At 44.0% G+C, this 26366-nt stretch overlaps 1 protein-coding gene across 1 annotated transcript in view; it reads left to right on the forward strand.

Moving 5' to 3' along the window:
- The window catches only part of dpf1 (double PHD fingers 1), a 198150-nt gene that overhangs the window by 79073 nt on the left and 92711 nt on the right, over nt 1–26366 (forward strand). Inside the window, 2 exon segments of the mRNA XM_056283643.1 lie at nt 19742–19771; nt 20835–20995. Coding sequence (XP_056139618.1) covers nt 19742–19771; nt 20835–20995 — 191 coding nt within the window.

Consider the following 26366-nt stretch of genomic DNA (forward strand, 5'->3'; position numbering starts at 1 on the left):
GAGTTTCTGTTCGCTCAGTATTGTAGTAGCTGGAGTGTTCCTGTAGTACGTTTCTGTTCGCTCAGTATTGTAGTAGCTGGAGTACTTCCTGTAGTAAGTTTCTGTTCCCTCAGTATTGTAGTAGCTGGAACACTTCCTGCAGTAAGTTTGTCTTCGCTCAGTATCGTAGTAGCTGGAGTACTTCCTGTAGCAAGTTTGTTTTCGCTCAGTATTGTTGTAGCTGGAATACTTCCTGTAGTAAGTTTCTGTTCGCTCAGTATTGTAGTAGCTGGAGTACTTCCTGTAGTAAGTTTCTGTTCCCTCGGTATTGTAGTAGCTGGAATACTTCCTACAGTAAGTTTGTGTTAGCTCGGTATTGTAGTAGCTGGAGTACTTCCTGCAGTATATTTGTGTTCGCTCAGTATTGTAGTAGCTGGAGTACTTCCTGTAGTAAGTTTGTGTTCGCTCAATATTGTAGTAGCTGGAGTACTTCCTGCAGTAAGTGTGTGTTCGCTCAGTATTGTAGTAGCTGGAGTACTTCCTGTAGTACGTTTGTGTTCGCTCAGTATTGTAGTAGCTGGAGTACTTCCTGCAGTAAGTTTGTGTTCGCTCAGTATCTTAGTAGCTGGAATACTTCCTGTAGTGAGTTTCTGTTCGCTCTTTATTGTAGTAGCTGGAGTGTTCCTGTAGTAAGTTTCTGTTCGCTCAGTATTGTAGTAGCTGGAATATTTCCTGTTGTAAGTTTCTGTTCGCTCAGTATTGTAGTAGCTGGAGTACTTCCTGTATTAAGTTTCCGTTCGCTCAGTATGTTAGTAGCTGGAATAGTTCCTGTAGTAAGTTTCTTTTCGCTAAGTATTGTAGTAGCTGGAATACTTCCTGTAGTAAGTTTCTGTTCGCTCAGTATTGTAGTAGCTGGAGTACTTCCTGTAGTAAGTTTCTGTTCCCTCGGTATTGTAGTAGCTGGAATACTTCCTGCAGTAAGTTTCTGTTCGCTCAGTATTGTAGTAGCTCGAGTACTTCCTGCAGTAAGTTTCTGTTCGCTCAGTATTGTAGTAGCTGGAGTGTTCCTGTAGTAAGTTTCTGTTCGTTCAGTATTGTAGTAGCTGGAATACTTACTGTAATAAGTTTCTGTTCGCTCAGTGTCATAGTAGCTGCAGTACTTCCTGTAGTAAGTTTCTGTTCACTCAGTATCTTAGTAGCTGGAATACTTCCTGTGGTTAGTTTCTGTTCGCTCAGTATTGTAGTAGCTGGAGTACTTCCTGTAGTAAGTTTCTGTTCCCTCAGTATTGTAGTAGCTGGAATACTTCCTGCAGTAAGTTTGTCTTCGCTCAGTATTGTAGTAGCTGGAGTACTTCCTGTAGTGAGTTTCTGTTCACTCAGTATTGTAGTAGCTGGAGTGTTCCTGTAGTAAGTTTCTGTTCGATCAGTATTGTAGTAGCTGGAGTACTTCCTGTAGCAAGTTTGTTTTCGCTCAGTATTGTTGTAGCTGGAATACTTCCTGTAATAAGTTTCTGTTCGCTCAGTATTGTAGTAGCTGGAGTACTTCCTATAGTAAGTTTCTGTTCCCTCAGTATTGTAGTAGCTGGAATACTTCCTGCAGTAAGTTTCTGTTTGCTCAGTATTGTAGTAGTTGGAATACTTCCTGTAGTGAGTTTCTGTTCACTCAGTATTGTAGTAGCTGGAGTGTTCCTGTAGTAAGTTTCTGTTCGCTCAGTATTGTAGTAGCTGGAATACTTCCTGCAATAAGTTTCTGTTCGCTCAGTATTGTAGTAGCTGGAATACTTCCTGCAGTAAGTGTCTGTTCCCTCGGTATTGTAGTAGCTGGAATACTTCCTGCAGTAAGTTTCTGTTCGCTCTGTATTGTAGTAGCTGGAATACTTCCTACAGTAAGTTTGTGTTCGCTCAGTATTTTAGTAGCTGGAATACTTCCTGTAGTACGTTTCTGTTCGCTCAGTATTGTAGTAGCTGGAGTACTTCCTGTAGTAAGTTTCTGTTCCCTCGGTATTGTAGTAGCTGGAATACTTCCTGCAGTAAGTTTCTGTTCGCTCAGTATTGTAGTAGCTCGAGTACTTCCTGTAGTAAGTTTCTGTTCGCTCAGTATTGTAGTAGCTGGAGTGTTCCTGTAGTAAGTTTCTGTTCGCTCAGTATTGTAGTAGCTGGAATACTTACTGTAATAAGTTTCTGTTCGCTCAGTGTCATAGTAGCTGGAGTACTTCCTGTAGTAAGTTTCTGTTCACTCAGTATCTTAGTAGCTGGAATACTTCCTGTAGTAAGTTTCTGTTCACTCAGTATTGTAGTAGCTGGAGTGTTCCTGTAGTAAGTTTCTGTTCGCTCAGTATTGTAGTAGCTGGAGTGTTCCTGTAGCAAGTTTGTTTTCGCTCAGTATTGTTGTAGCTGGAATACTTCCTGTAATAACTTTCTGTTCGCTCAGTATTGTAGTAGCTGGAGTACTTCCTGTAGTAAGTTTCTGTTCCCTCAGTATTGTAGTAGCTGGAATACTTCCTGCAGTAAGTTTCTGTTTGCTCAGTATTGTAGTAGTTGGAATACTTCCTGTAGTGAGTTTCTGTTCACTCAGTATTGTAGTAGCTGGAGTGTTCCTGTAGTAAGTTTCTGTTCGCTCAGTATTGTAGTAGCTGGAATACTTCCTGCAATAAGTTTCTGTTCGCTCAGTATTGTAGTAGCTGGAATACTTCCTGCAGTAAGTTTCTGTTCCCTCGGTATTGTAGTAGCTGGAATACTTCCTGCAGTAAGTTTCTGTTTGCTCAGTATTGTAGTAGCTGGAATACTTCCTGTAGTAAGTTTATGTTCGCTCAGTATTGTAGTAGCTGGAATACTTCCTGCAGTAAGTTTCTGTTCGCTCAGTATTGTAGTAGCTGGAGTACTTCCTGTAGTAAGTTTCTGTTTGCTCAGTATTGTAGTAGTTGGAATACTTCCTGTAGTAAGTTTCTGTTTGCTCAGTATTGTAGTAGCTGGAGTACTTCCTGTAGTAAGTTTCTGTTCCCTCGGTATTGTAGTAGCTGGAATACTTCCTGCAGTAAGTTTCTGTTTGCTCAGTATTGTAGTAGCTGGAATACTTCCTGTAGTAAGTTTATGTTCGCTCAGTATTGTAGTAGCTGGAATACTTCCTGCAGTAAGTTTCTGTTCGCTCAGTATTGTAGTAGCTGGAGTACTTCCTGTAGTAAGTTTCTGTTTGCTCAGTATTGTAGTAGTTGGAATACTTCCTGTAGTAAGTTTCTGTTTGCTCAGTATTGTAGTAGCTGGAGTACTTCCTGTAGTAAGTTTCTGTTCCCTCGGTATTGTAGTAGCTGGAATACTTCCTGCAGTAAGTTTGTGTTCGCTCAGTATTGTAGTAGCTTGAATACTTCCTGCAGTAAGTTTCTGTTTGCTCAGTATTGTAGTAGTTGGAATACTTCCTGTAGTGAGTTTCTGTTCACTCAGTATTGTAGTAGCTGGAGTGTTCCTGTAGTAAGTTTCTGTTCGCTCAGTATTGTAGTAGCTGTAATACTTCCTGCAATAAGTTTCTGTTCGCTCAGTATTGTAGTAGCTGGAATACTTCCTGCAGTACGTTTCTGTTCCCTCGGTATTGTAGTAGCTGGAATACTTCCTGCAGTAAGTTTCTGTTTGCTCAGTATTGTAGTAGCTGGAATACTTCCTGCAGTAAGTTTCTGTTCGCTCTGTATTGTAGTAGCTGGAATACTTCCTACAGTAAGTTTGTGTTCGCTCAGTATTTTAGTAGCTGGAATACTTCCTGTAGTACGTTTCTGTTCGCTCAGTATTGTAGTAGCTGGAGTACTTCCTGTAGTAAGTTTCTGTTCCCTCGGTATTGTAGTAGCTGGAATACTTCCTGCAGTAAGTTTCTGTTCGCTCAGTATTGTAGTAGCTCGAGTACTTCCTGTAGTAAGTTTCTGTTCGCTCAGTATTGTAGTAGCTGGAGTGTTCCTGTAGTAAGTTTCTGTTCGCTCAGTATTGTAGTAGCTGGAATACTTACTGTAATAAGTTTCTGTTCGCTCAGTGTCATAGTAGCTGGAGTACTTCCTGTAGTAAGTTTCTGTTCACTCAGTATCTTAGTAGCTGGAATACTTCCTGTAGTAAGTTTCTGTTCACTCAGTATTGTAGTAGCTGGAGTGTTCCTGTAGTAAGTTTCTGTTCGCTCAGTATTGTAGTAGCTGGAGTGTTCCTGTAGCAAGTTTGTTTTCGCTCAGTATTGTTGTAGCTGGAATACTTCCTGTAATAAGTTTCTGTTCGCTCAGTATTGTAGTAGCTGGAGTACTTCCTGTAGTAAGTTTCTGTTCCCTCAGTATTGTAGTAGCTGGAATACTTCCTGCAGTAAGTTTCTGTTTGCTCAGTATTGTAGTAGTTGGAATACTTTCTGTAGTGAGTTTCTGTTCACTCAGTATTGCAGTAGCTGGAGTGTTCCTGTAGTAAGTTTCTGTTCGCTCAGTATTGTAGTAGCTGGAATACTTCCTGCAATAAGTTTCTGTTCGCTCAGTATTGTAGTAGCTGGAATACTTCCTGCAGTAAGTTTCTGTTCCCTCGGTATTGTAGTAGCTGGAATACTTCCTGCAGTAAGTTTCTGTTTGCTCAGTATTGTAGTAGCTGGAATACTTCCTGTAGTAAGTTTATGTTCGCTCAGTATTGTAGTAGCTGGAATACTTCCTGCAGTAAGTTTCTGTTCGCTCAGTATTGTAGTAGCTGGAGTACTTCCTGTAGTAAGTTTCTGTTTGCTCAGTATTGTAGTAGTTGGAATACTTCCTGTAGTAAGTTTCTGTTTGCTCAGTATTGTAGTAGCTGGAGTACTTCCTGTAGTAAGTTTCTGTTCCCTCGGTATTGTAGTAGCTGGAATACTTCCTGCAGTAAGTTTCTGTTTGCTCAGTATTGTAGTAGCTGGAATACTTCCTGTAGTAAGTTTATGTTCGCTCAGTATTGTAGTAGCTGGAATACTTCCTGCAGTAAGTTTCTGTTCGCTCAGTATTGTAGTAGCTGGAGTACTTCCTGTAGTAAGTTTCTGTTTGCTCAGTATTGTAGTAGCTGGAATACTTCCTGCAGTACGTTTCTGTTCCCTCGGTATTGTAGTAGCTGGAATACTTCCTGCAGTAAGTTTCTGTTTGCTCAATATTGTAGTAGCTGGAGTACTTTCTGCAGTAAGTGTGTGTTCGCTCAGTATTGTAGTAGCTGGAGTACTTCCTGTAGTACGTTTGTGTTCGCTCAGTATTGTAGTAGCTGGAGTACTTCCTGCAGTAAGTTTGTGTTCGCTCAGTATTGTAGTAGCTGGAATACTTCCTGTAGTGAGTTTCTGTTCGCTCTTTATTGTAGTAGCTGGAGTGTTCCTGTAGTAAGTTTCTGTTCGCTCAGTATTGTAGTAGCTGGAATATTTCCTGTTGTAAGTTTGTGTTCGCTCAGTATCGTAGTAGCTGGAGTACTTCCTGTATTAAGTTTCCGTTCGCTCAGTATGTTAGTAGCTGGAATAGTTCCTGTAGTAAGTTTCTTTTCGCTAAGTATTGTAGTAGCTGGAATACTTCCTGTAGTAAGTTTCTGTTCGCTCAGTATTGTAGTAGCTGGAGTACTTCCTGTAGTAAGTTTCTGTTCCCTCGGTATTGTAGTAGCTGGAATACTTCCTGCAGTAAGTTTCTGTTCGCTCAGTATTGTAGTAGCTCGAGTACTTCCTGCAGTAAGTTTCTGTTCGCTCAGTATTGTAGTAGCTGGAGTGTTCCTGTAGTAAGTTTCTGTTCGTTCAGTATTGTAGTAGCTGGAATACTTACTGTAATAAGTTTCTGTTCGCTCAGTGTCATAGTAGCTGCAGTACTTCCCGTAGTAAGTTTCTGTTCACTCAGTATCTTAGTAGCTGGAATACTTCCTGTGGTTAGTTTCTGTTCGCTCAGTATTGTAGTAGCTGGAGTACTTCCTGTAGTAAGCTTCTGTTCCCTCAGTATTGTAGTAGCTGGAATACTTCCTGCAGTAAGTTTGTCTTCGCTCAGTATTGTAGTAGCTGGAGTACTTCCTGTAGTGAGTTTCTGTTCACTCAGTATTGTAGTAGCTGGAGTGTTCCTGTAGTAAGTTTCTGTTCGATCAGTATTGTAGTAGCTGGAGTACTTCCTGTAGCAAGTTTGTTTTCGCTCAGTATTGTTGTAGCTGGAATACTTCCTGTAATAAGTTTCTGTTCGCTCAGTATTGTAGTAGCTGGAGTACTTCCTATAGTAAGTTTCTGTTCCCTCAGTATTGTAGTAGCTGGAATACTTCCTGCAGTAAGTTTCTGTTTGCTCAGTATTGTAGTAGTTGGAATACTTCCTGTAGTGAGTTTCTGTTCACTCAGTATTGTAGTAGCTGGAGTGTTCCTGTAGTAAGTTTCTGTTCGCTCAGTATTGTAGTAGCTGGAATACTTCCTGCAATAAGTTTCTGTTCGCTCAGTATTGTAGTAGCTGGAATACTTCCTGCAGTAAGTGTCTGTTCCCTCGGTATTGTAGTAGCTGGAATACTTCCTGCAGTAAGTTTCTGTTCGCTCTGTATTGTAGTAGCTGGAATACTTCCTACAGTAAGTTTGTGTTCGCTCAGTATTTTAGTAGCTGGAATACTTCCTGTAGTACGTTTCTGTTCGCTCAGTATTGTAGTAGCTGGAGTACTTCCTGTAGTAAGTTTCTGTTCCCTCGGTATTGTAGTAGCTGGAATACTTCCTGCAGTAAGTTTCTGTTCGCTCAGTATTGTAGTAGCTCGAGTACTTCCTGTAGTAAGTTTCTGTTCGCTCAGTATTGTAGTAGCTGGAGTGTTCCTGTAGTAAGTTTCTGTTCGCTCAGTATTGTAGTAGCTGGAATACTTACTGTAATAAGTTTCTGTTCGCTCAGTGTCATAGTAGCTGGAGTACTTCCTGTAGTAAGTTTCTGTTCACTCAGTATCTTAGTAGCTGGAATACTTCCTGTAGTAAGTTTCTGTTCACTCAGTATTGTAGTAGCTGGAGTGTTCCTGTAGTAAGTTTCTGTTCGCTCAGTATTGTAGTAGCTGGAGTGTTCCTGTAGCAAGTTTGTTTTCGCTCAGTATTGTTGTAGCTGGAATACTTCCTGTAATAAGTTTGTCTTCGCTCAGTATTGTAGTAGCTGGAGTACTTCCTGTAGTAAGTTTCTGTTCCCTCAGTATTGTAGTAGCTGGAATACTTCCTGCAGTAAGTTTCTGTTTGCTCAGTATTGTAGTAGTTGGAATACTTTCTGTAGTGAGTTTCTGTTCACTCAGTATTGCAGTAGCTGGAGTGTTCCTGTAGTAAGTTTCTGTTCGCTCAGTATTGTAGTAGCTGGAATACTTCCTGCAATAAGTTTCTGTTCGCTCAGTATTGTAGTAGCTGGAATACTTCCTGCAGTAAGTTTCTGTTCCCTCGGTATTGTAGTAGCTGGAATACTTCCTGCAGTAAGTTTCTGTTTGCTCAGTATTGTAGTAGCTGGAATACTTCCTGTAGTAAGTTTATGTTCGCTCAGTATTGTAGTAGCTGGAATACTTCCTGCAGTAAGTTTCTGTTCGCTCAGTATTGTAGTAGCTGGAGTACTTCCTGTAGTAAGTTTCTGTTTGCTCAGTATTGTAGTAGTTGGAATACTTCCTGTAGTAAGTTTCTGTTTGCTCAGTATTGTAGTAGCTGGAGTACTTCCTGTAGTAAGTTTCTGTTCCCTCGGTATTGTAGTAGCTGGAATACTTCCTGCAGTAAGTTTCTGTTTGCTCAGTATTGTAGTAGCTGGAATACTTCCTGTAGTAAGTTTATGTTCGCTCAGTATTGTAGTAGCTGGAATACTTCCTGCAGTAAGTTTCTGTTCGCTCAGCATTGTAGTAGCTGGAGTACTTCCTGTAGTAAGTTTCTGTTTGCTCAGTATTGTAGTAGTTGGAATACTTCCTGTAGTAAGTTTCTGTTTGCTCAGTATTGTAGTAGCTGGAGTACTTCCTGTAGTAAGTTTCTGTTCCCTCGGTATTGTAGTAGCTGGAATACTTCCTGCAGTAAGTTTGTGTTCGCTCAGTATTGTAGTAGCTGGAGTACTTCCTGCAGTAAGTTTCTGTTTGCTCAGTATTGTAGTAGTTGGAATACTTCCTGTAGTGAGTTTCTGTTCACTCAGTATTGTAGTAGCTGGAGTGTTCCTGTAGTAAGTTTCTGTTCGCTCAGTATTGTAGTAGCTGGAATACTTCCTGCAATAAGTTTCTGTTCGCTCAGTATTGTAGTAGCTGGAATACTTCCTGCAGTACGTTTCTGTTCCCTCGGTATTGTAGTAGCTGGAATACTTCCTGCAGTAAGTTTCTGTTTGCTCAGTATTGTAGTAGCTGGAATACTTCCTGTAGTAAGTTTATGTTCGCTCAGTATTGTAGTAGCTGGAATACTTCCTGCAGTAAGTTTCTGTTCGCTCAGTATTGTAGTAGCTGGAGTACTTCCTGTAGTAAGTTTCTGTTTGCTCAGTATTGTAGTAGTTGGAATACTTCCTGTAGTAAGTTTCTGTTTGCTCAGTATTGTAGTAGCTGGAGTACTTCCTGTAGTAAGTTTCTGTTCCCTCGGTATTGTAGTAGCTGGAATACTTCCTGCAGTAAGTTTCTGTTTGCTCAGTATTGTAGTAGCTGGAATACTTCCTGTAGTAAGTTTATGTTCGCTCAGTATTGTAGTAGCTGGAATACTTCCTGCAGTAAGTTTCTGTTCGCTCAGTATTGTAGTAGCTGGAGTACTTCCTGTAGTAAGTTTCTGTTTGCTCAGTATTGTAGTAGTTGGAATACTTCCTGTAGTAAGTTTCTGTTTGCTCAGTATTGTAGTAGCTGGAGTACTTCCTGTAGTAAGTTTCTGTTCCCTCGGTATTGTAGTAGCTGGAATACTTCCTGTAATAAGTTTCTGTTCGCTCAGTATTGTAGTAGCTGGAGTACTTCCTGTAGTAAGTTTCTGTTCCCTCAGTATTGTAGTAGCTGGAATACTTCCTGTAGTGAGTTTCTGTTCACTCAGTATTGTAGTAGCTGGAGTGTTCCTGTAGTAAGTTTCTGTTCGCTCAGTATTGTAGTAGCTGGAATACTTCCTGCAATAAGTTTCTGTTCGCTCAGTATTGTAGTAGCTGGAATACTTCCCGCAATAAGTTTCTGTTCGCTCAGTATTGTAGTAGCTGGAATACTTCCTGCAATAAGTTTCTGTTCGCTCAGTATTGTAGTAGCTGGAATACTTCCTGCAGTAAGTTTCTGTTCCCTCGGTATTGTAGTAGCTGGAATACTTCCTGCAGTAAGTTTCTGTTTGCTCAGTATTGTAGTAGCTGGAATACTTCCTGCAGTAAGTTTATGTTCGCTCAGTATTGTAGTAGCTGGAATACTTCCTGCAGTAAGTTTCTGTTCGCTCAGTATTGTAGTAGCTGGAGTACTTCCTGTAGTAAGTTTCTGTTTGCTCAGTATTGTAGTAGTTGGAATACTTCCTGTAATAAGTTTCTGTTCGCTCAGTATTGTAGTAGCTGGAGTACTTCCTGTAGTAAGTTTCTGTTCCCTCAGTATTGTAGTAGCTGGAATACTTCCTGTAGTGAGTTTCTGTTCACTCAGTATTGTAGTAGCTGGAGTGTTCCTGTAGTAAGTTTCTGTTCGCTCAGTATTGTAGTAGCTGGAATACTTCCTGCAATAAGTTTCTGTTCGCTCAGTATTGTAGTAGCTGGAATACTTCCCGCAATAAGTTTCTGTTCGCTCAGTATTGTAGTAGCTGGAATACTTCCTGCAATAAGTTTCTGTTCGCTCAGTATTGTAGTAGCTGGAATACTTCCTGCAGTAAGTTTCTGTTCCCTCGGTATTGTAGTAGCTGGAATACTTCCTGCAGTAAGTTTCTGTTTGCTCAGTATTGTAGTAGCTGGAATACTTCCTGCAGTAAGTTTATGTTCGCTCAGTATTGTAGTAGCTGGAATACTTCCTGCAGTAAGTTTCTGTTCGCTCAGTATTGTAGTAGCTGGAGTACTTCCTGTAGTAAGTTTCTGTTTGCTCAGTATTGTAGTAGTTGGAATACTTCCTGTAGTAAGTTTCTGTTTGCTCAGTATTGTAGTAGCTGGAGTACTTCCTGTAGTAAGTTTCTGTTTGCTCAGTATTGTAGTAGTTGGAATACTTCCTGTAGTAAGTTTCTGTTTGCTCAGTATTGTAGTAGCTGGAGTACTTCCTGTAGTAAGTTTCTGTTCCCTCGGTATTGTAGTAGCTGGAATACTTCCTGCAGTAAGTTTCTGTTTGCTCAGTATTGTAGTAGCTGGAATACTTCCTGTAGTAAGTTTATGTTCGCTCAGTATTGTAGTAGCTGGAATACTTCCTGCAGTAAGTTTCTGTTCGCTCAGTATTGTAGTAGCTGGAGTACTTCCTGTAGTAAGTTTCTGTTCCCTCGGTATTGTAGTAGCTGGAATACTTCCTGTAATAAGTTTCTGTTCGCTCAGTATTGTAGTAGCTGGAGTACTTCCTGTAGTAAGTTTCTGTTCCCTCAGTATTGTAGTAGCTGGAATACTTCCTGCAGTAAGTTTCTGTTTGCTCAGTATTGTAGTAGTTGGAATACTTTCTGTAGTGAGTTTCTGTTCACTCAGTATTGCAGTAGCTGGAGTGTTCCTGTAGTAAGTTTCTGTTCGCTCAGTATTGTAGTAGCTGGAATACTTCCTGCAATAAGTTTCTGTTCGCTCAGTATTGTAGTAGCTGGAATACTTCCTGCAGTAAGTTTCTGTTCCCTCGGTATTGTAGTAGCTGGAATACTTCCTGCAGTAAGTTTCTGTTTGCTCAGTATTGTAGTAGCTGGAATACTTCCTGTAGTAAGTTTATGTTCGCTCAGTATTGTAGTAGCTGGAATACTTCCTGCAGTAAGTTTCTGTTCGCTCAGTATTGTAGTAGCTGGAGTACTTCCTGTAGTAAGTTTCTGTTTGCTCAGTATTGTAGTAGTTGGAATACTTCCTGTAGTAAGTTTCTGTTTGCTCAGTATTGTAGTAGCTGGAGTACTTCCTGTAGTAAGTTTCTGTTCCCTCGGTATTGTAGTAGCTGGAATACTTCCTGCAGTAAGTTTCTGTTTGCTCAGTATTGTAGTAGCTGGAATACTTCCTGTAGTAAGTTTATGTTCGCTCAGTATTGTAGTAGCTGGAATACTTCCTGCAGTAAGTTTCTGTTCGCTCAGCATTGTAGTAGCTGGAGTACTTCCTGTAGTAAGTTTCTGTTTGCTCAGTATTGTAGTAGTTGGAATACTTCCTGTAGTAAGTTTCTGTTTGCTCAGTATTGTAGTAGCTGGAGTACTTCCTGTAGTAAGTTTCTGTTCCCTCGGTATTGTAGTAGCTGGAATACTTCCTGCAGTAAGTTTGTGTTCGCTCAGTATTGTAGTAGCTGGAGTACTTCCTGCAGTAAGTTTCTGTTTGCTCAGTATTGTAGTAGTTGGAATACTTCCTGTAGTGAGTTTCTGTTCACTCAGTATTGTAGTAGCTGGAGTGTTCCTGTAGTAAGTTTCTGTTCGCTCAGTATTGTAGTAGCTGGAATACTTCCTGCAATAAGTTTCTGTTCGCTCAGTATTGTAGTAGCTGGAATACTTCCTGCAGTACGTTTCTGTTCCCTCGGTATTGTAGTAGCTGGAATACTTCCTGCAGTAAGTTTCTGTTTGCTCAGTATTGTAGTAGCTGGAATACTTCCTGTAGTAAGTTTATGTTCGCTCAGTATTGTAGTAGCTGGAATACTTCCTGCAGTAAGTTTCTGTTCGCTCAGTATTGTAGTAGCTGGAGTACTTCCTGTAGTAAGTTTCTGTTTGCTCAGTATTGTAGTAGTTGGAATACTTCCTGTAGTAAGTTTCTGTTTGCTCAGTATTGTAGTAGCTGGAGTACTTCCTGTAGTAAGTTTCTGTTCCCTCGGTATTGTAGTAGCTGGAATACTTCCTGCAGTAAGTTTCTGTTTGCTCAGTATTGTAGTAGCTGGAATACTTCCTGTAGTAAGTTTATGTTCGCTCAGTATTGTAGTAGCTGGAATACTTCCTGCAGTAAGTTTCTGTTCGCTCAGTATTGTAGTAGCTGGAGTACTTCCTGTAGTAAGTTTCTGTTTGCTCAGTATTGTAGTAGTTGGAATACTTCCTGTAGTAAGTTTCTGTTTGCTCAGTATTGTAGTAGCTGGAGTACTTCCTGTAGTAAGTTTCTGTTCCCTCGGTATTGTAGTAGCTGGAATACTTCCTGTAATAAGTTTCTGTTCGCTCAGTATTGTAGTAGCTGGAGTACTTCCTGTAGTAAGTTTCTGTTCCCTCAGTATTGTAGTAGCTGGAATACTTCCTGTAGTGAGTTTCTGTTCACTCAGTATTGTAGTAGCTGGAGTGTTCCTGTAGTAAGTTTCTGTTCGCTCAGTATTGTAGTAGCTGGAATACTTCCTGCAATAAGTTTCTGTTCGCTCAGTATTGTAGTAGCTGGAATACTTCCCGCAATAAGTTTCTGTTCGCTCAGTATTGTAGTAGCTGGAATACTTCCTGCAATAAGTTTCTGTTCGCTCAGTATTGTAGTAGCTGGAATACTTCCTGCAGTAAGTTTCTGTTCCCTCGGTATTGTAGTAGCTGGAATACTTCCTGCAGTAAGTTTCTGTTTGCTCAGTATTGTAGTAGCTGGAATACTTCCTGCAGTAAGTTTATGTTCGCTCAGTATTGTAGTAGCTGGAATACTTCCTGCAGTAAGTTTCTGTTCGCTCAGTATTGTAGTAGCTGGAGTACTTCCTGTAGTAAGTTTCTGTTTGCTCAGTATTGTAGTAGTTGGAATACTTCCTGTAGTAAGTTTCTGTTTGCTCAGTATTGTAGTAGCTGGAGTACTTCCTGTAGTAAGTTTCTGTTTGCTCAGTATTGTAGTAGTTGGAATACTTCCTGTAGTAAGTTTCTGTTTGCTCAGTATTGTAGTAGCTGGAGTACTTCCTGTAGTAAGTTTCTGTTCCCTCGGTATTGTAGTAGCTGGAATACTTCCTGCAGTAAGTTTCTGTTTGCTCAGTATTGTAGTAGCTGGAATACTTCCTGTAGTAAGTTTATGTTCGCTCAGTATTGTAGTAGCTGGAATACTTCCTGCAGTAAGTTTCTGTTCGCTCAGTATTGTAGTAGCTGGAGTACTTCCTGTAGTAAGTTTCTGTTCCCTCGGTATTGTAGTAGCTGGAATACTTCCTGTAATAAGTTTCTGTTCGCTCAGTATTGTAGTAGCTGGAGTACTTCCTGTAGTAAGTTTCTGTTCCCTCAGTATTGTAGTAGCTGGAATACTTCCTGTAGTGAGTTTCTGTTCACTCAGTATTGTAGTAGCTGGAGTGTTCCTGTAGTAAGTTTCTGTTCGCTCAGTATTGTAGTAGCTGGAATACTTCCTGCAATAAGTTTCTGTTCGCTCAGTATTGTAGTAGCTGGAATACTTCCCGCAATAAGTTTCTGTTCGCTCAGTATTGTAGTAGCTGGAATACTTCCTGCAATAAGTTTCTGTTCGCTCAGTATTGTAGTAGCTGGAATACTTCCTGCAGTAAGTTTCTGTTCCCTCGGTATTGTAGTAGCTGGAATACTTCCTGCAGTAAGTTTCTGTTTGCTCAGTATTGTAGTAGCTGGAATACTTCCTGCAGTAAGTTTATGTTCGCTCAGTATTGTAGTAGCTGGAATACTTCCTGCAGTAAGTTTCTGTTCGCTCAGTATTGTAGTAGCTGGAGTACTTCCTGTAGTAAGTTTCTGTTTGCTCAGTATTGTAGTAGTTGGAATACTTCCTGTAGTAAGTTTCTGTTTGCTCAGTATTGTAGTAGCTGGAGTACTTCCTGTAGTAAGTTTCTGTTTGCTCAGTATTGTAGTAGCTGGAATACTTCCTGTAATAAGTTTCTGTTCGCTCAGTATTGTAGTAGCTGGAGTACTTCCTGTAGTAAGTTTCTGTTCCCTCAGTATTGTAGTAGCTGGAATACTTCCTGTAGTGAGTTTCTGTTCACTCAGTATTGTAGTAGCTGGAGTGTTCCTGTAGTAAGTTTCTGTTCGCTCAGTAGTGTAGTAGCTGGAATACTTCCTGCAATAAGTTTCTGTTCGCTCAGTATTGTAGTAGCTGGAATACTTCCCGCAATAAGTTTCTGTTCGCTCAGTATTGTAGTAGCTGGAATACTTCCTGCAATAAGTTTCTGTTCGCTCAGTATTGTAGTAGCTGGAATACTTCCCGCAGTAAGTTTCTGTTCCCTCGGTATTGTAGTAGCTGGAATACTTCCTGCAGTAAGTTTCTGTTTGCTCAGTATTGTAGTAGCTGGAATACTTCCTGCAGTAAGTTTATGTTCGCTCAGTATTGTAGTAGCTGGAATACTTCCTGCAGTAAGTTTCTGTTCGCTCAGTATTGTAGTAGCTGGAGTACTTCCTGTAGTAAGTTTCTGTTTGCTCAGTATTGTAGTAGTTGGAATACTTCCTGTAGTAAGTTTCTGTTTGCTCAGTATTGTAGTAGCTGGAGTACTTCCTGCAGTAAGTTTCTGTTCGCTCAGTATTGTAGTAGCTGGAGTACTTCCTGTAGTAAGTTTCTGTTTGCTCAGTATTGTAGTAGTTGGAATACTTCCTGTAGTAAGTTTCTGTTTGCTCAGTATTGTAGTAGCTGGAGTACTTCCTGTAGTAAGTTTCTGTTCCCTCGGTATTGTAGTAGCTGGAATACTTCCTGCAGTAAGTTTGTGTTCGCTCAGTATTGTAGTAGCTGGAGTACTTCCTGTAGAAAGGTATAGAGCGAATACTTGTCTACTTGCTGCAGCGTCTCATCGTTTGTTTGCCAAACGTCACTGAGACGTCAACACAGGAAATGAAGCAGAGAAAGGAGATTGAGACGCTCCCATCAAGGCAACACAACCAATCATGTGACGTGTAGACCGACCGCATCGATGAGGATGGCGCCCAGGAAGTTGGTATTTCTTGTGTTGCTTGCTGTTTGAGTGGCAACATATTTTGGCGCGGGGGCGTCCGGGTGGCGTGGTGGTCTATTCCGTGGCCTACCAACACGGCGATCCAGGTTCACGTCCCTGTGTCACCTCCGGCTTGGTCGGGCGTCCCTACAGACACAATTGGCCGTGTGTGTAGGTGGGAAGCCGGATGTGGGTGTGTGTCCTGGTCGCTGCACTAGCGCCTCCTCTGGTCAGTCGGGGTGCCTGTTCAGGGGGGAGGGGGAACTGGGGGGGATAGCGTGATCCTCCCACGTGCTACGTCCCCCTGGTGAAACTCCTCACTGTCAGGTGAAAAGAAGCGGCTGGTGACCCCACGTGTATGGGAGGAGGCGTGTGGTAGTCTGCAGAGCCCTAGAAAGAGAGAGTTGCGTCAGTGAGGGGTCAGAACGCGAGAGGGTCACGTGGTTCATGTAGCCGCCGAATAGTTCCACACGAAGCCTGGCGGCTCATTTAAATGAACTGCTTCTGCTAACCAATATGTTCAGCTTGTTACATTTATATGTAGATATAGATATAGATATAGATGTAGATGTAGATGTAGATATAGATATAGATGTAGATATAGATATAGATGTAGATATAGATGTAGATATAGATATAGATGTAGATATAGATGTAGATATAGACGTAGATGTAGATGTAGATATAGATATAGATATAGATGTAGATATAGATGTAGATATAGATGTAGATATAGATATAGATATAGATATAGATGTAGATGTAGATGTAGATGTAGATGTAGATATAGATATAGATATAGATGTAGATGTAGACATAGATATAGATGTAGATATGGATGTAGATATAGATATAGATATAGATATAGATATAGATGTAGATATAGATGTAGATATAGATATGGATATGGATATAGATATAGATATAGATGTAGATATACATATAGATATGGATATAGATATAGATATAGATGTAGATATAGATATAGATATAGATGTAGATGTAGATGTAGATGTAGATGTAGATATAGATATATTCCAACGTGACGCATATTCTCTGCGCACTGTTTGGAACTATCCGGGGCTCCCATGATCCGCCATTGCTGTTAAATAAGTGGCCCATTGAGGTCTACCGAGTTGACGCAACTCTCTCTTTCTAGGGCTCTGGTGGTAGTGTGCAGCCCCCCCCCCCCCGAATCGGCAGAGGGGGCGCAGCAGAGACCGGGACGGCTCGGGAGAGTGGGGTAGTCGGCCGGATACAATTGAGGAGAAAAAAAGGGAGTGGGGGGGGGGGGTCCAAAAAAAAACTTGTTTTAGCGCTTTGTGGTTTCAGCGTGGGTCAGCTCGGGTTGTCAGTGGTTTGTATTTTCCACAGCCTCCGTGGTCAGTGCGCCCCAAGTGGCCACAGGGCGGAGGGGTCGCAGCTGTAATCATCCTCCACTCTACATGCAGGGTTGTAAATGATATTCAGTGGCCCCCCCTGTTTGTTGAAGTCCATATAGCAGCCACTGCATTGCTGCCCGGGGCCAGCGGAGCAGGGAGGAGTGACCGGTGGAGCCTGCAGCGCGAGGAGCGTGTTGTTTTTACCGCTGGTTCGTCTGCAGCGGTGATGAGCAGGCGGTGCTGAGCAGGCGGTGCTGAGCAGGCGGTGCTGAGCAGGCGGTGCTGAGCAGGCCACACGCTGTGGCGTCACGTCTTCAACACGAGGCCTTGTGTGTATTTGCTGGTGGGGTTTGTGCAGCCAGCGGGCCTCGGTCCCGCCATGTGAACCCCCACTTGTAAGCGATGGCAAGCGGAAGGAGCAGGTTCTACAGCTGAGCCCAGCACAAGAAGAGACCGAGCCTCCTTACACGTCCCTCCAAGTCACCCCGCATATCGGTGTCCTCCACACCGTCTCCGACTCGCCCCTCCTCTGTTCTTCCTCCCTCCTCTCCTGCTTTTCTCCCTGCCTCTTCTTCATCATCTTTCACTGGGTCCTGTTCCCTCTCTCCCCTTCTTTGCCCCCCATCCCTCTCTCTCTCTCCCTCCCTCCATCCCTCTCCCTCCCCCTCTCTCCCTCCCTCTCTCTTGCTCTCCCTCCCTCCCTCCCTCTATCTTTCTCTCTCCCTCTCTCTCTTTCCCTCCCTCCATCCCTCTCCCTCTCTCTCCCTCCCCCTCTCTCCCTCCCTCTCTCTCTTTCTCTCTCCCTCTCTCTCTGTCTCTGTCTCTGTCTCTCTCTCTCTCCCTCCCCCCCTCTCTCTTGCTCTCTCTCCCTCCCTCCCTCCCTCCTCTCTTTCTCTCTCTCTCTCTCTCTCGCTCCCTCTCCCTCCCAGTTTAAGCATCTCTGTGAGCCTGTAAGACCAAACAGGGGTGCTTTGCTATCGTAATATAATGAGATTGGAAGCAGATGCACCCAAATTGAAAGCAGCCATTTTCTACAGCTGTCACCGTCTTATTGAAGAGGTTGACTTACCCCAATAACTAAAGACAGTGGTGGAGAGAAGGGAGGAGGACGTGGGGGGAGGGGTCGAATTTGGAAACGAGAGGGTTATAAAGAGGGGGGGAGAAGAGGGAGCTCAGGGGTGAGCTGTTTTGCATTTTGAATGTTTTCCTTTTCCTCTCATTCTCTCCTCTATCCATCTCTCAAGACTTATTCACCCCCCCCCCCGCACCCCCACCCCAACCCGGTTCCTCAGTTTCATTCTAGTCACTAGCACGACTAGTACTCAGCTTCGAAGCCCAAGTCTTCTTCCGGTTAATATTTTAAAAGCTGCATGTGTGGCTTATTCTGACCAACGCCTCATGGGTGTGTGTATGTTGTAGCTGTCTTTTTTGCATGTGTATATTCCTTTTTGCATGTGTATATTCCCTTTTGCATGTGTATATTCTTTTTTGTATGTGTATATTCCTTTTTGCATGCGTATATTCCTTTTTGCATGTGTATATTCTCTTTTGCATGTGTATATTCCTTTTTGCATGTGTATATTCCCTTTTGCATGTGTATATTCCTTTTTGCATGTGTATATTCTCTTTTGCATGTGTATATTCCTTTTTGCATGTGTATATTCCTTTTTGCATGTGTATATTCCTTTTTGCATGTGTATATTCTCTTTTGCATGTGTATATTCCTTTTTGCATGTGTATATTCCCTTTTGCATGTGTATATTCCCTTTTGCATGTGTATATTCCTTTTTGCATGTGTATATTCCTTTTTGTCCTTTTTGCATGTGTATGTTAGTTTCCCTGCACGACTAGTTGTGTAGTTGTGTAGAGGAGGCATGCCGTTCCTGATGGAATGTGGAATGTGGATGTGTTTTCTCCGGCCTGGCTTGTGCTGGCCCTGGTTCCTGACTGTGGGCTGGAGAACCTTCGCCTGGCCCTGTGCTACGTAAAGTGAAGTGAAGTGAAGACATCGGCGTGGCCACGCACGACTAACGTGGCTGTAATGTTCGGCGCTGGTCGTGTGGTTAGCCTGCTCCACACGCTGAACTGTAAGCAATATCTGTAGCACAAACTCCAAGCCTGGCAGTGCATTCCCGCATTTGCACAGTACATGAAGAGTTCGTTCCCAACATACGGATGTTCAGATCCCATCCAACAGGCGCAACACTTCTGGCAACAGCTCGTGATGATGTAAATGCTTTTCAAGACACCAATTCCCAACTGTTAGATCCCACAGCCGTCCCTGTTGACTAATGGTAGAGTTTATTTTTGCGGCACCATTCCCGTCTGCTGTTCCAAGTTGACTTCTGCAGAGGAGCGTCTCTTATCTGTCTCTTCTGCACGTAAAACATCTGGTCAGGTACTCTGCTGTGTCTTTGTCCGGGCACCACACTACTTCTCTAGTATTCTGGGGACTCCTTTGTGCAGCTTACCCTCCTCTCATTCTGTAATGATGTGAGGACCAACCCTTTGTTATGGTTCATGTTATCAGTCGATGGACCCTGCAGCTTTGTCCAAACAGCTGGGCCTCTCCCTCAGTACCTGGTTTCTGTCTTGATTTCCACTGAAAATCTGTCAGGCAAGTAAGCTGTACAAGTCAGAAGCAAAGTGTTGTTTTTCATTAAATGGTCATTAGATCAATTATTAAATCAGTTATTAAATCAATTATTAAGTCAATTATTAAATCAGTTATTAAATCAATTATTAAGTCAAACCAGCGATCAAGAGTGCAAGGGCTTGCAAGGAACATCAGGTTTCCTGCACGGATTTTGTTTAAGTCAAACAGCTGCCGGTGTGTGTGTGTGTGTGTGTGTGTGTGTGTGTGTGTGTGTGTGTGTGTGTGTGTGTGTGTGTGTGTGTGTGTGTGTGTGTGACCTTGATATCTGCACCCCAGCAGGATGACAACACAGTGGAGCGATTAACAGGAGACAGCGTGAATGGAAGTGGGGAAAAGAGACAAGGGGAAATCTGAAGAGATGGTGTAAGAGAGAGAGAGAGAGAGAGAGAGAGAGAGAGAGAGAGAGAGAGAGAGAGAGAGAGAGAGAGAGAGAGAGAGAGAGAGAGAGAGAGAGAGAGAGAGAGAGAGAGAGAATAAGAGAGAGAATAAGACAGAGAGAGAGAGAGAATAAGAGAGAGAGAGAGAATAAGAGAGAGAGAGAGAGAGAATAAAAGAGAGAGAGAGAGAGAGAGAATAAGGGAGAGAGAGAGAGAATAAAAGAGAGAGAGAGAGAGAATGACAGAGAGAGAGAATAAGAGAGAGAGAGAGAGAGAATAAGAGAGAGAGAGAATAAAAGAGAGAGAGAGAGAGAATGACAGAGAGAGAATAAGAGAGAGAGAGAGAGAGAGAGAGAGAGAATAAGAGAGAGAGAGAGAGAGAGAGAGAGAGAATAAGAGAGAGAGAGAGAGAATAAGAGAGAGAGAGAGAATAAGAGAGAGAAAGGCAGAAAGAAGAGTGGAGTCAGGAGAGAAAAGGGTGGGGCACAGGAGTGACTCACCACACATTTAACTCTGTTTTTTTCTCCCTACAGGCAGTCTGGAGGTGCAGTCATCAAGAACAGGTATGAATGAGAGACGGGGAGGGAAGGAGGGAGGCAGGGAAGGAGGGAAGGAGGGAGGCAGGGAAGGAGGGAAGGAGGGAGGCAGGGAAGGAGGGAAGGAGGGAGGCAGGGAAGGAGGGAAGGAGGGGTAGAAGAACAAAGAAAAAGGAAATTACACTGAATTTTAATTCAAACCCTTCTTGTACAGGTGTGAAAACACAGTGCATACACTGACTCACAATGAGAGAGGGTAACACACTTTCACTGTACTGCCCCGTGCAGGTTTACCCTTGTGTGTGTGTGTGTGTGTGTGTGTGTGTGTGTGTGTGTGTGTGTGTGTGTGTGTGTGTGTGTGTGTGTGCATGTGCGTGTGCGTGCAGGTTTACCCTTGTGTGTGTGTGTGTGTGTGTGTGTGTGTGTGTGTGTGTGTGTGTGTGTGCATGTGCGTGTGCGTGCAGGTTTACCCTTGTGTGTGTGTGTGTGTGTGTGTGTGTGTGTGTGTATGTGTGTGTGTGTGTGTGTGTGTGCGTGTGCGTGTGCGTGCAGGTTTACCCTTGTGTGTGTGTGTGTGTGTGTGTGTGTGTGTGTGTATGTGTGTGTGTGTGTGTGTGTGTGCATGCATAGTTTGAGTGTGTAGCTACCAGCTCATCTATTATGACCCACCTTAAAAAGGACTGTGAACCTCTGGCTTACCAGTACCAACACCGCACACACACACACACACACACACACACACACACACACAAGGGTAAACCTGCACACACCGCACACGCACATGCACACACACACACACACACACACACACACACACCACACACACACACACACACACACACAAGGGTAAACCTGCACACACCGCACACGCACATGCACACACACACACACACACACACACACACACACACACACACACACACACACACACACACATCCGTGTGCATACACTGCTGTCTTCTACCCTGGGTTTCACTCCGGTGTTGATGGTGACTCACTCAGGGCCTCCTTGTGCTTTACCCCTAACCTATCATGCCCCATGCTACCCCACCCCCCACCCCCACCCCCACCCCCTGCCTCACCCGTCCAGCCTTGGTGAGGAGTTCTACAAAGAGGCCATAGAACACTGTCGCAGCTACAATGCCCGGCTGTGTGCCGAGCGCTCCATGCGCCTGCCCTTCCTGGATTCCCAGACCGGAGTCGCCCAGAGCAACTGCTACATCTGGATGGAGAAGAACCATCGTGGGCCAGGTCTGTGTGAGTGTGTGTGTGTGTGTGTGTGTGTGTGTGTGTGTGTGTGTGTGTGTGTGTGTGTGTGTGTGTGTGTGTGTGTGTGTGTGTGATGAAGCTTAACACATAACAGTATCATGTTCAGTGGTTGGTACTTGGTTTTTGTTGTGGTGTAGTTCATATTCAACATGATGCAGGATTATAATGCCTCTCTAGACCAGGTCCTCCACTGGACTTCTAAACCAGACACCTGCTCTGGATCTCATCTACAACTCCTGTTTCTAAACCAGACACCTGCTCTGGATCTCATCTACAACTCCTGTTTCTAAAACAGACATCTGCTCTGGATCTCATCTACAACTCCTGTTTCTAAACCAGACACCTGCTCTGGAGCTCATCTAAAACTCCTGTTTCTAAACCAGACACCTGTTCTGGATCTCATCTACAACTCCTGTTTCTAAACCAGACACCTGCTCTGGATCTCATCTACAACTCCTGTTTCTAAACCAGACACCTGCTCTGTATCTCATCTACAACTCCTGTTTCTAAACCAGACACCTGCTCTGGATCTCATCTAAAACTCCTGTTTCTAAACCAGACACCTGCTCTGGATCTCATCTACAACTCTTGTTTCTAAACAGGACACCTGCTCTGGATCTCTTCTAAAACTCCTGTTTCTAAACCAGACACCTGCTCTGGATCTCATCTACAACTCCTGTTTCTAAACCAGACACCTGCTCTGGATCTCATCTAAAACTCATGTTTCTAAATCAGACATCTGCTCTGTGAGCTCATGTAAAACTCCTGTTTCTAAACCAGACACCTGCTCTAGATCTCATCTACAACTCCTGTTTCTAAACCAGACACCTGCTCTGGAGCTCATCTACAACTCCTGTTTCTAAACCAGACACCTGCTCTGGAGCTCATCTAAAACCCCTGTTTCTAAACCAGACACCTGCTCTGGATCTCATCTACAACTCATGTTTCTAAACCAGACACCTGCTCTGGATCTCATCTAAAACACCTGTTTCTAAACCAGACACCTGCTCTGGATCTCATCTACAACACATGTTTCTAAACCAGACACCTGCTCTGGAGCTCATCTAAAACTCCTGTTTCTAAACCAGACACCTGCTCTGGATCTCATCTAAAACTCATGTTTCTAAACCAGACACCTGTTCTGGATCTCATCTACAACTCCTGTTTCTAAACCAGACACCTGCTCTGGATCTCATCTACAACTCCTGTTTCTAAACCAGACACCTGCTCTGGATCTCATCTACAACTCTTGTTTCTAAACCAGACACCTGTTCTGGATCTCATCTACAACTCCTGTTTCTAAACCAGACACCTGCTCTGGATCTCATCTACAACTCCTGTTTCTAAACCAGACACCTGTTCTGGATCTCATCTACAACTTTTGTTTCTAAACCAGACACCTGCTCTGGATCTCATCTACAACACATGTTTCTAAACCAGACACCTGCTCTGGATCTCATCTACAACTCCTGTTTCTAAACCAGACACCTGTTCTGGATCTCATCTACAACTTTTGTTTCTAAACCAGACACCTGTTCTGGAGCTCATCTACAACACATGTTTCTAAACCAGACACCTGCTCTGGATCTCATCTACAACTCCTGTTTCTAAACCAGACACCTGCTCTGGATCTCATCTACAACTCTTGTTTCTAAACCAGACACCTGTTCTGGATCTCATCTACAACTCCTGTTTCTAAACCAGACACCTGCTCTGGATCTCATCTACAACTCCTGTTTCTAAACCAGACACCTGTTCTGGATCTCATCTACAACTTTTGTTTCTAAACCAGACACCTGTTCTGGATCTCATCCACAACTCCTGTTTTTAAACCAGACACCTGCTCTGGATCTCATCTAAAACTCCTGTTTCTAAACCAGACACCTGCTCTGGAGCTCATCTACAACTCCTGTTTCTAAACCAGACACCTGTTCTGGATCTCATCTACAACTCCTGTTTCTAAACCAGACACCTGCTCTGGATCTCATCTACAACTCCTGTTTCTAAACCAGACACCTGCTCTGGATCTCATGTACAACTCCTGTTTCTAAACCAGACACCTGCTCTGGATCTCATGTACAACTCCTGTTTCTAAAACAGACACCTGCTCTGGATCTCATCTACAACTCCTGTTTCTAAACCAGACACCTGTTCTGGATCTCATCTGCAACTCCTGTTTCTAAACCAGACACCCGCTCTGTGAGCTCATGTAAAACTGCTTTTTCTAATAATAACAGTAATTGTAAGTCATTTCCAAGACATGCAACTGTCTATCAGGGTACAACCACGGTCAGTAGTGTTGAGAAGCAACTAATTCTGATAGTGTCAAACCTGTGTGTCTACACCAGGTATCGGCTAATATGTGTGTGTGTGTGTGTGTTTGTGTTTGTGTGTGTGTGTGTGTGTGTGTGTGACGCATTAGTGCAGTAGTACTGGGGTAGTAGTAGTACTTGTAGATAGTGCATGCTGCATGCTGCTTCTGCTTGCTACTTTCTGCTTTCAGTTACTGCCGCCGGCTAGCCCTCTTGTAGGGGGTGAAAAGAGGAGCCGAGTGCGTAAGTCTCCTCCTGCCGGTACATAGCCTCTCCGTCGCCAAGACTCCTGCAGTGCCTCCTCGTGGCCACAAACGGTAACTGGGTACTTTGCGGTCCCAGACCACACTGTAGGGGATCTCAGAGCAGCAGTGGGGCCCAAAGAGAAGGCGTGCAGGCCCACCGGTGTGTGGACACACCCTGACGTCTCTCAACCACTGCGCCAGCTATGGGCTAATAGCAAATAAGTCCTCAACGGCGGAGCAGGTGGAAGATGGTGACTGTAAGGAGCACCACAATGGCCGCAAAGGCGGAAGAAGGCTGCAGCAAAGAAGGGCCCCCAGTTGTCTTGCTCTCCATGCCACTGGATCGTGGCCTTTCTATGCCAAGGACTGTGGGGAGGCTGCCTGTGCACCAGCCTCCCCACATTAAAAGATTCCACTCACAGGCGTCCTTCCGAAAGGGAATCAGACCGTTTAACATCCCGGATAAACTCCTGTGGCGATCAGGAAGTGATGACGGGCAGGACCGTGAATTCCGGCAGCCCCTAGCCACAACCTGACACACAGGCGGTGGGCATCTGATTCAGTCGTTAAGCTCTTGGGCTGAGTCAGAAAGAGCTTTTTGGCAGCTGCACCCACGACTGCGCAGCCCTATTTAGGATCCACTCTGCTCACCCCAGTAGAGGAAGGGGCTGGAAAAGGTGCCCTAAACCTAGCCTGCGACAAAAACTCCTGTCTGGGCTACCACACCCAGAGGGATCACCACTAAGTGGTCAGAAACATAAACGGAAGCAAACTTACATTGGAACCTGGAACGTGCAGACCCTCATGGACAATAAGCACAGTGATCGACCCGAAAGGCGAACTGCCATCATCACCAGGGCGCTAAGGAGATTCCGGATCGATATTGCAGTACTCTCTGAAACCCAACTGGCTGATGAAGGGCAGCTGAAGGAGAAAAAAGGAAGATACACTTTCTTCTGGAAAAGAAAACCTGCTGATGAGCCAGTGATCCATGGCGTGGGCTTTGCTATTAAGAACAGCCTCATCAACCACCTCTCTGAACTCCCTGTGGGCATCAATGAACGCCTAATGTCCATACGCCTGACACTCACAGGTGGCCAAAAGGCCACGGTTGTTAGTGCCTACACTCCAACACTTGATGCACAGGATGAAGTGAAGGAGGCCTTCTATGCTGACCTAGACAACATCTTAACCAAAGTCCCCAAGGAGTACAAGCTAATCCTGCTTGGAGATTTCAATGCCAGGGTGGGATGAAACCACACTCTATGGAGAGGCACACTAGGGAAGGAAGGAGTTGGCAACACGAACTCCAACGGCATATTACTGCTATCAGAGTGCTCAGAACACAGCCTGGTCATCACCAACACACTTTTCCGCCAAAAGAATAAACACAAAACATCCTGGATGCATCCTCGCTCTAAGCTCTGGCACCTCATCGATTACATAGTCGTCCGCGCCAAAGACCGCCATGATGTGCTCAACACCAGAGCAATGACCAGTGCGGATGACTGCTGAACAGACCACCGCCTCATCTGCTCCATCATGTCCATTAGTCTCACTTGGAAAAGAAGGGTGCAAAAAGACAGTGCCAGCCAAAGCTCAACATCGAACGGCTGGGTGACACCACCTTTCGAGAACAGCTCCAGGCTACTCTCAGCACTGCTCTGCCCAAGCAATATCCAGAAGATATTGATACACACTGGGACCTGCTTAAGTCTATCACCATGGACTCCTGCAAAAGCACCCTTGGCTACAAAACCCGGAAACATCAAGACTGGTACGATGAGAATGACAACGAAATCCAACAGCTCATTGACATCAAGTGGCAAACCTTCATTGCCTGGCAAAATAACATCAACTGCAAGGCTAAAAGAGTAGCCCATGCCAAAGCAAAGGCAGCAGTTCAATCTCGGGTTAGGCAACTGAAGAACCAGTGGTGGACAAGGAAGGCTGTGGAGATCCAGCAGCTTGATGACTGTGGGGATACCAGAGGTTTCTTCGATGCCACAAGAGCGGTATATGGCCCCAACCACCGTTGCCTAGCCCCCCTTCCCTCCAAAGATGGGCTAATGCTGCTGAAAGATATAAGTCAATGACCAACAGATGGAAAGAGCATTATGAGGAGCAGGGACACAACTCCTGAGATGAAGGCCCTTGACCAACTCCCTCAACAACTCATCAACAAGAATATGGGAGCACCACCCAGTCGGAACGAGGTGCAGCATGCCATAAGGAAGATGAAGAACAACAAGGCCGCTGGACCTGATGGCATCCCAACTGAAATCCTGAAGGGTGGTGGGCCAGTTCTCCTTAGTCACATCCACGCCCTGCTCCTCAAAATATGGGAAAATGAGGAAATCCCTGCACAACTTAGGGATGCCCTCATTGTCTCCATCTTTAAGAAGGGAGACAAGGCAGACTGCAGAAATTACCGTGGCATTTCCCTCCTATCCACCACTGGGAAAACTCTCACCTGGGTTTTGGCTAATAGACTCCTCCCCCTGTCAGAAAACATTCTCCCTGAGTCTCAGAGTGGATTTCGCCCAAACAGAAGTACCATGGATATGATTTTCATTGCTCGCCAACTACAGGAAAAATGCCGGGAACAAAATCAACCACTATACATGGCCTTCATAGACCTCACCAAAGCCTACGACTCTGTGAACCGTCAGGCTCTGTGGCTGGTTCGGGCAAAAACTGGCTGCCCGGACAAATACATCCGGATACTGAGACTACTGCATGACAATATGGCAGCCACAGCACTCAGTGGCAGTGGAGATGAAACGGAACCCTTCA

The sequence above is a fragment of the Lampris incognitus genome, chromosome 7, assembly GCF_029633865.1.
Source record: "Lampris incognitus isolate fLamInc1 chromosome 7, fLamInc1.hap2, whole genome shotgun sequence".
NCBI lineage: Eukaryota > Metazoa > Chordata > Actinopteri > Lampriformes > Lampridae > Lampris > Lampris incognitus.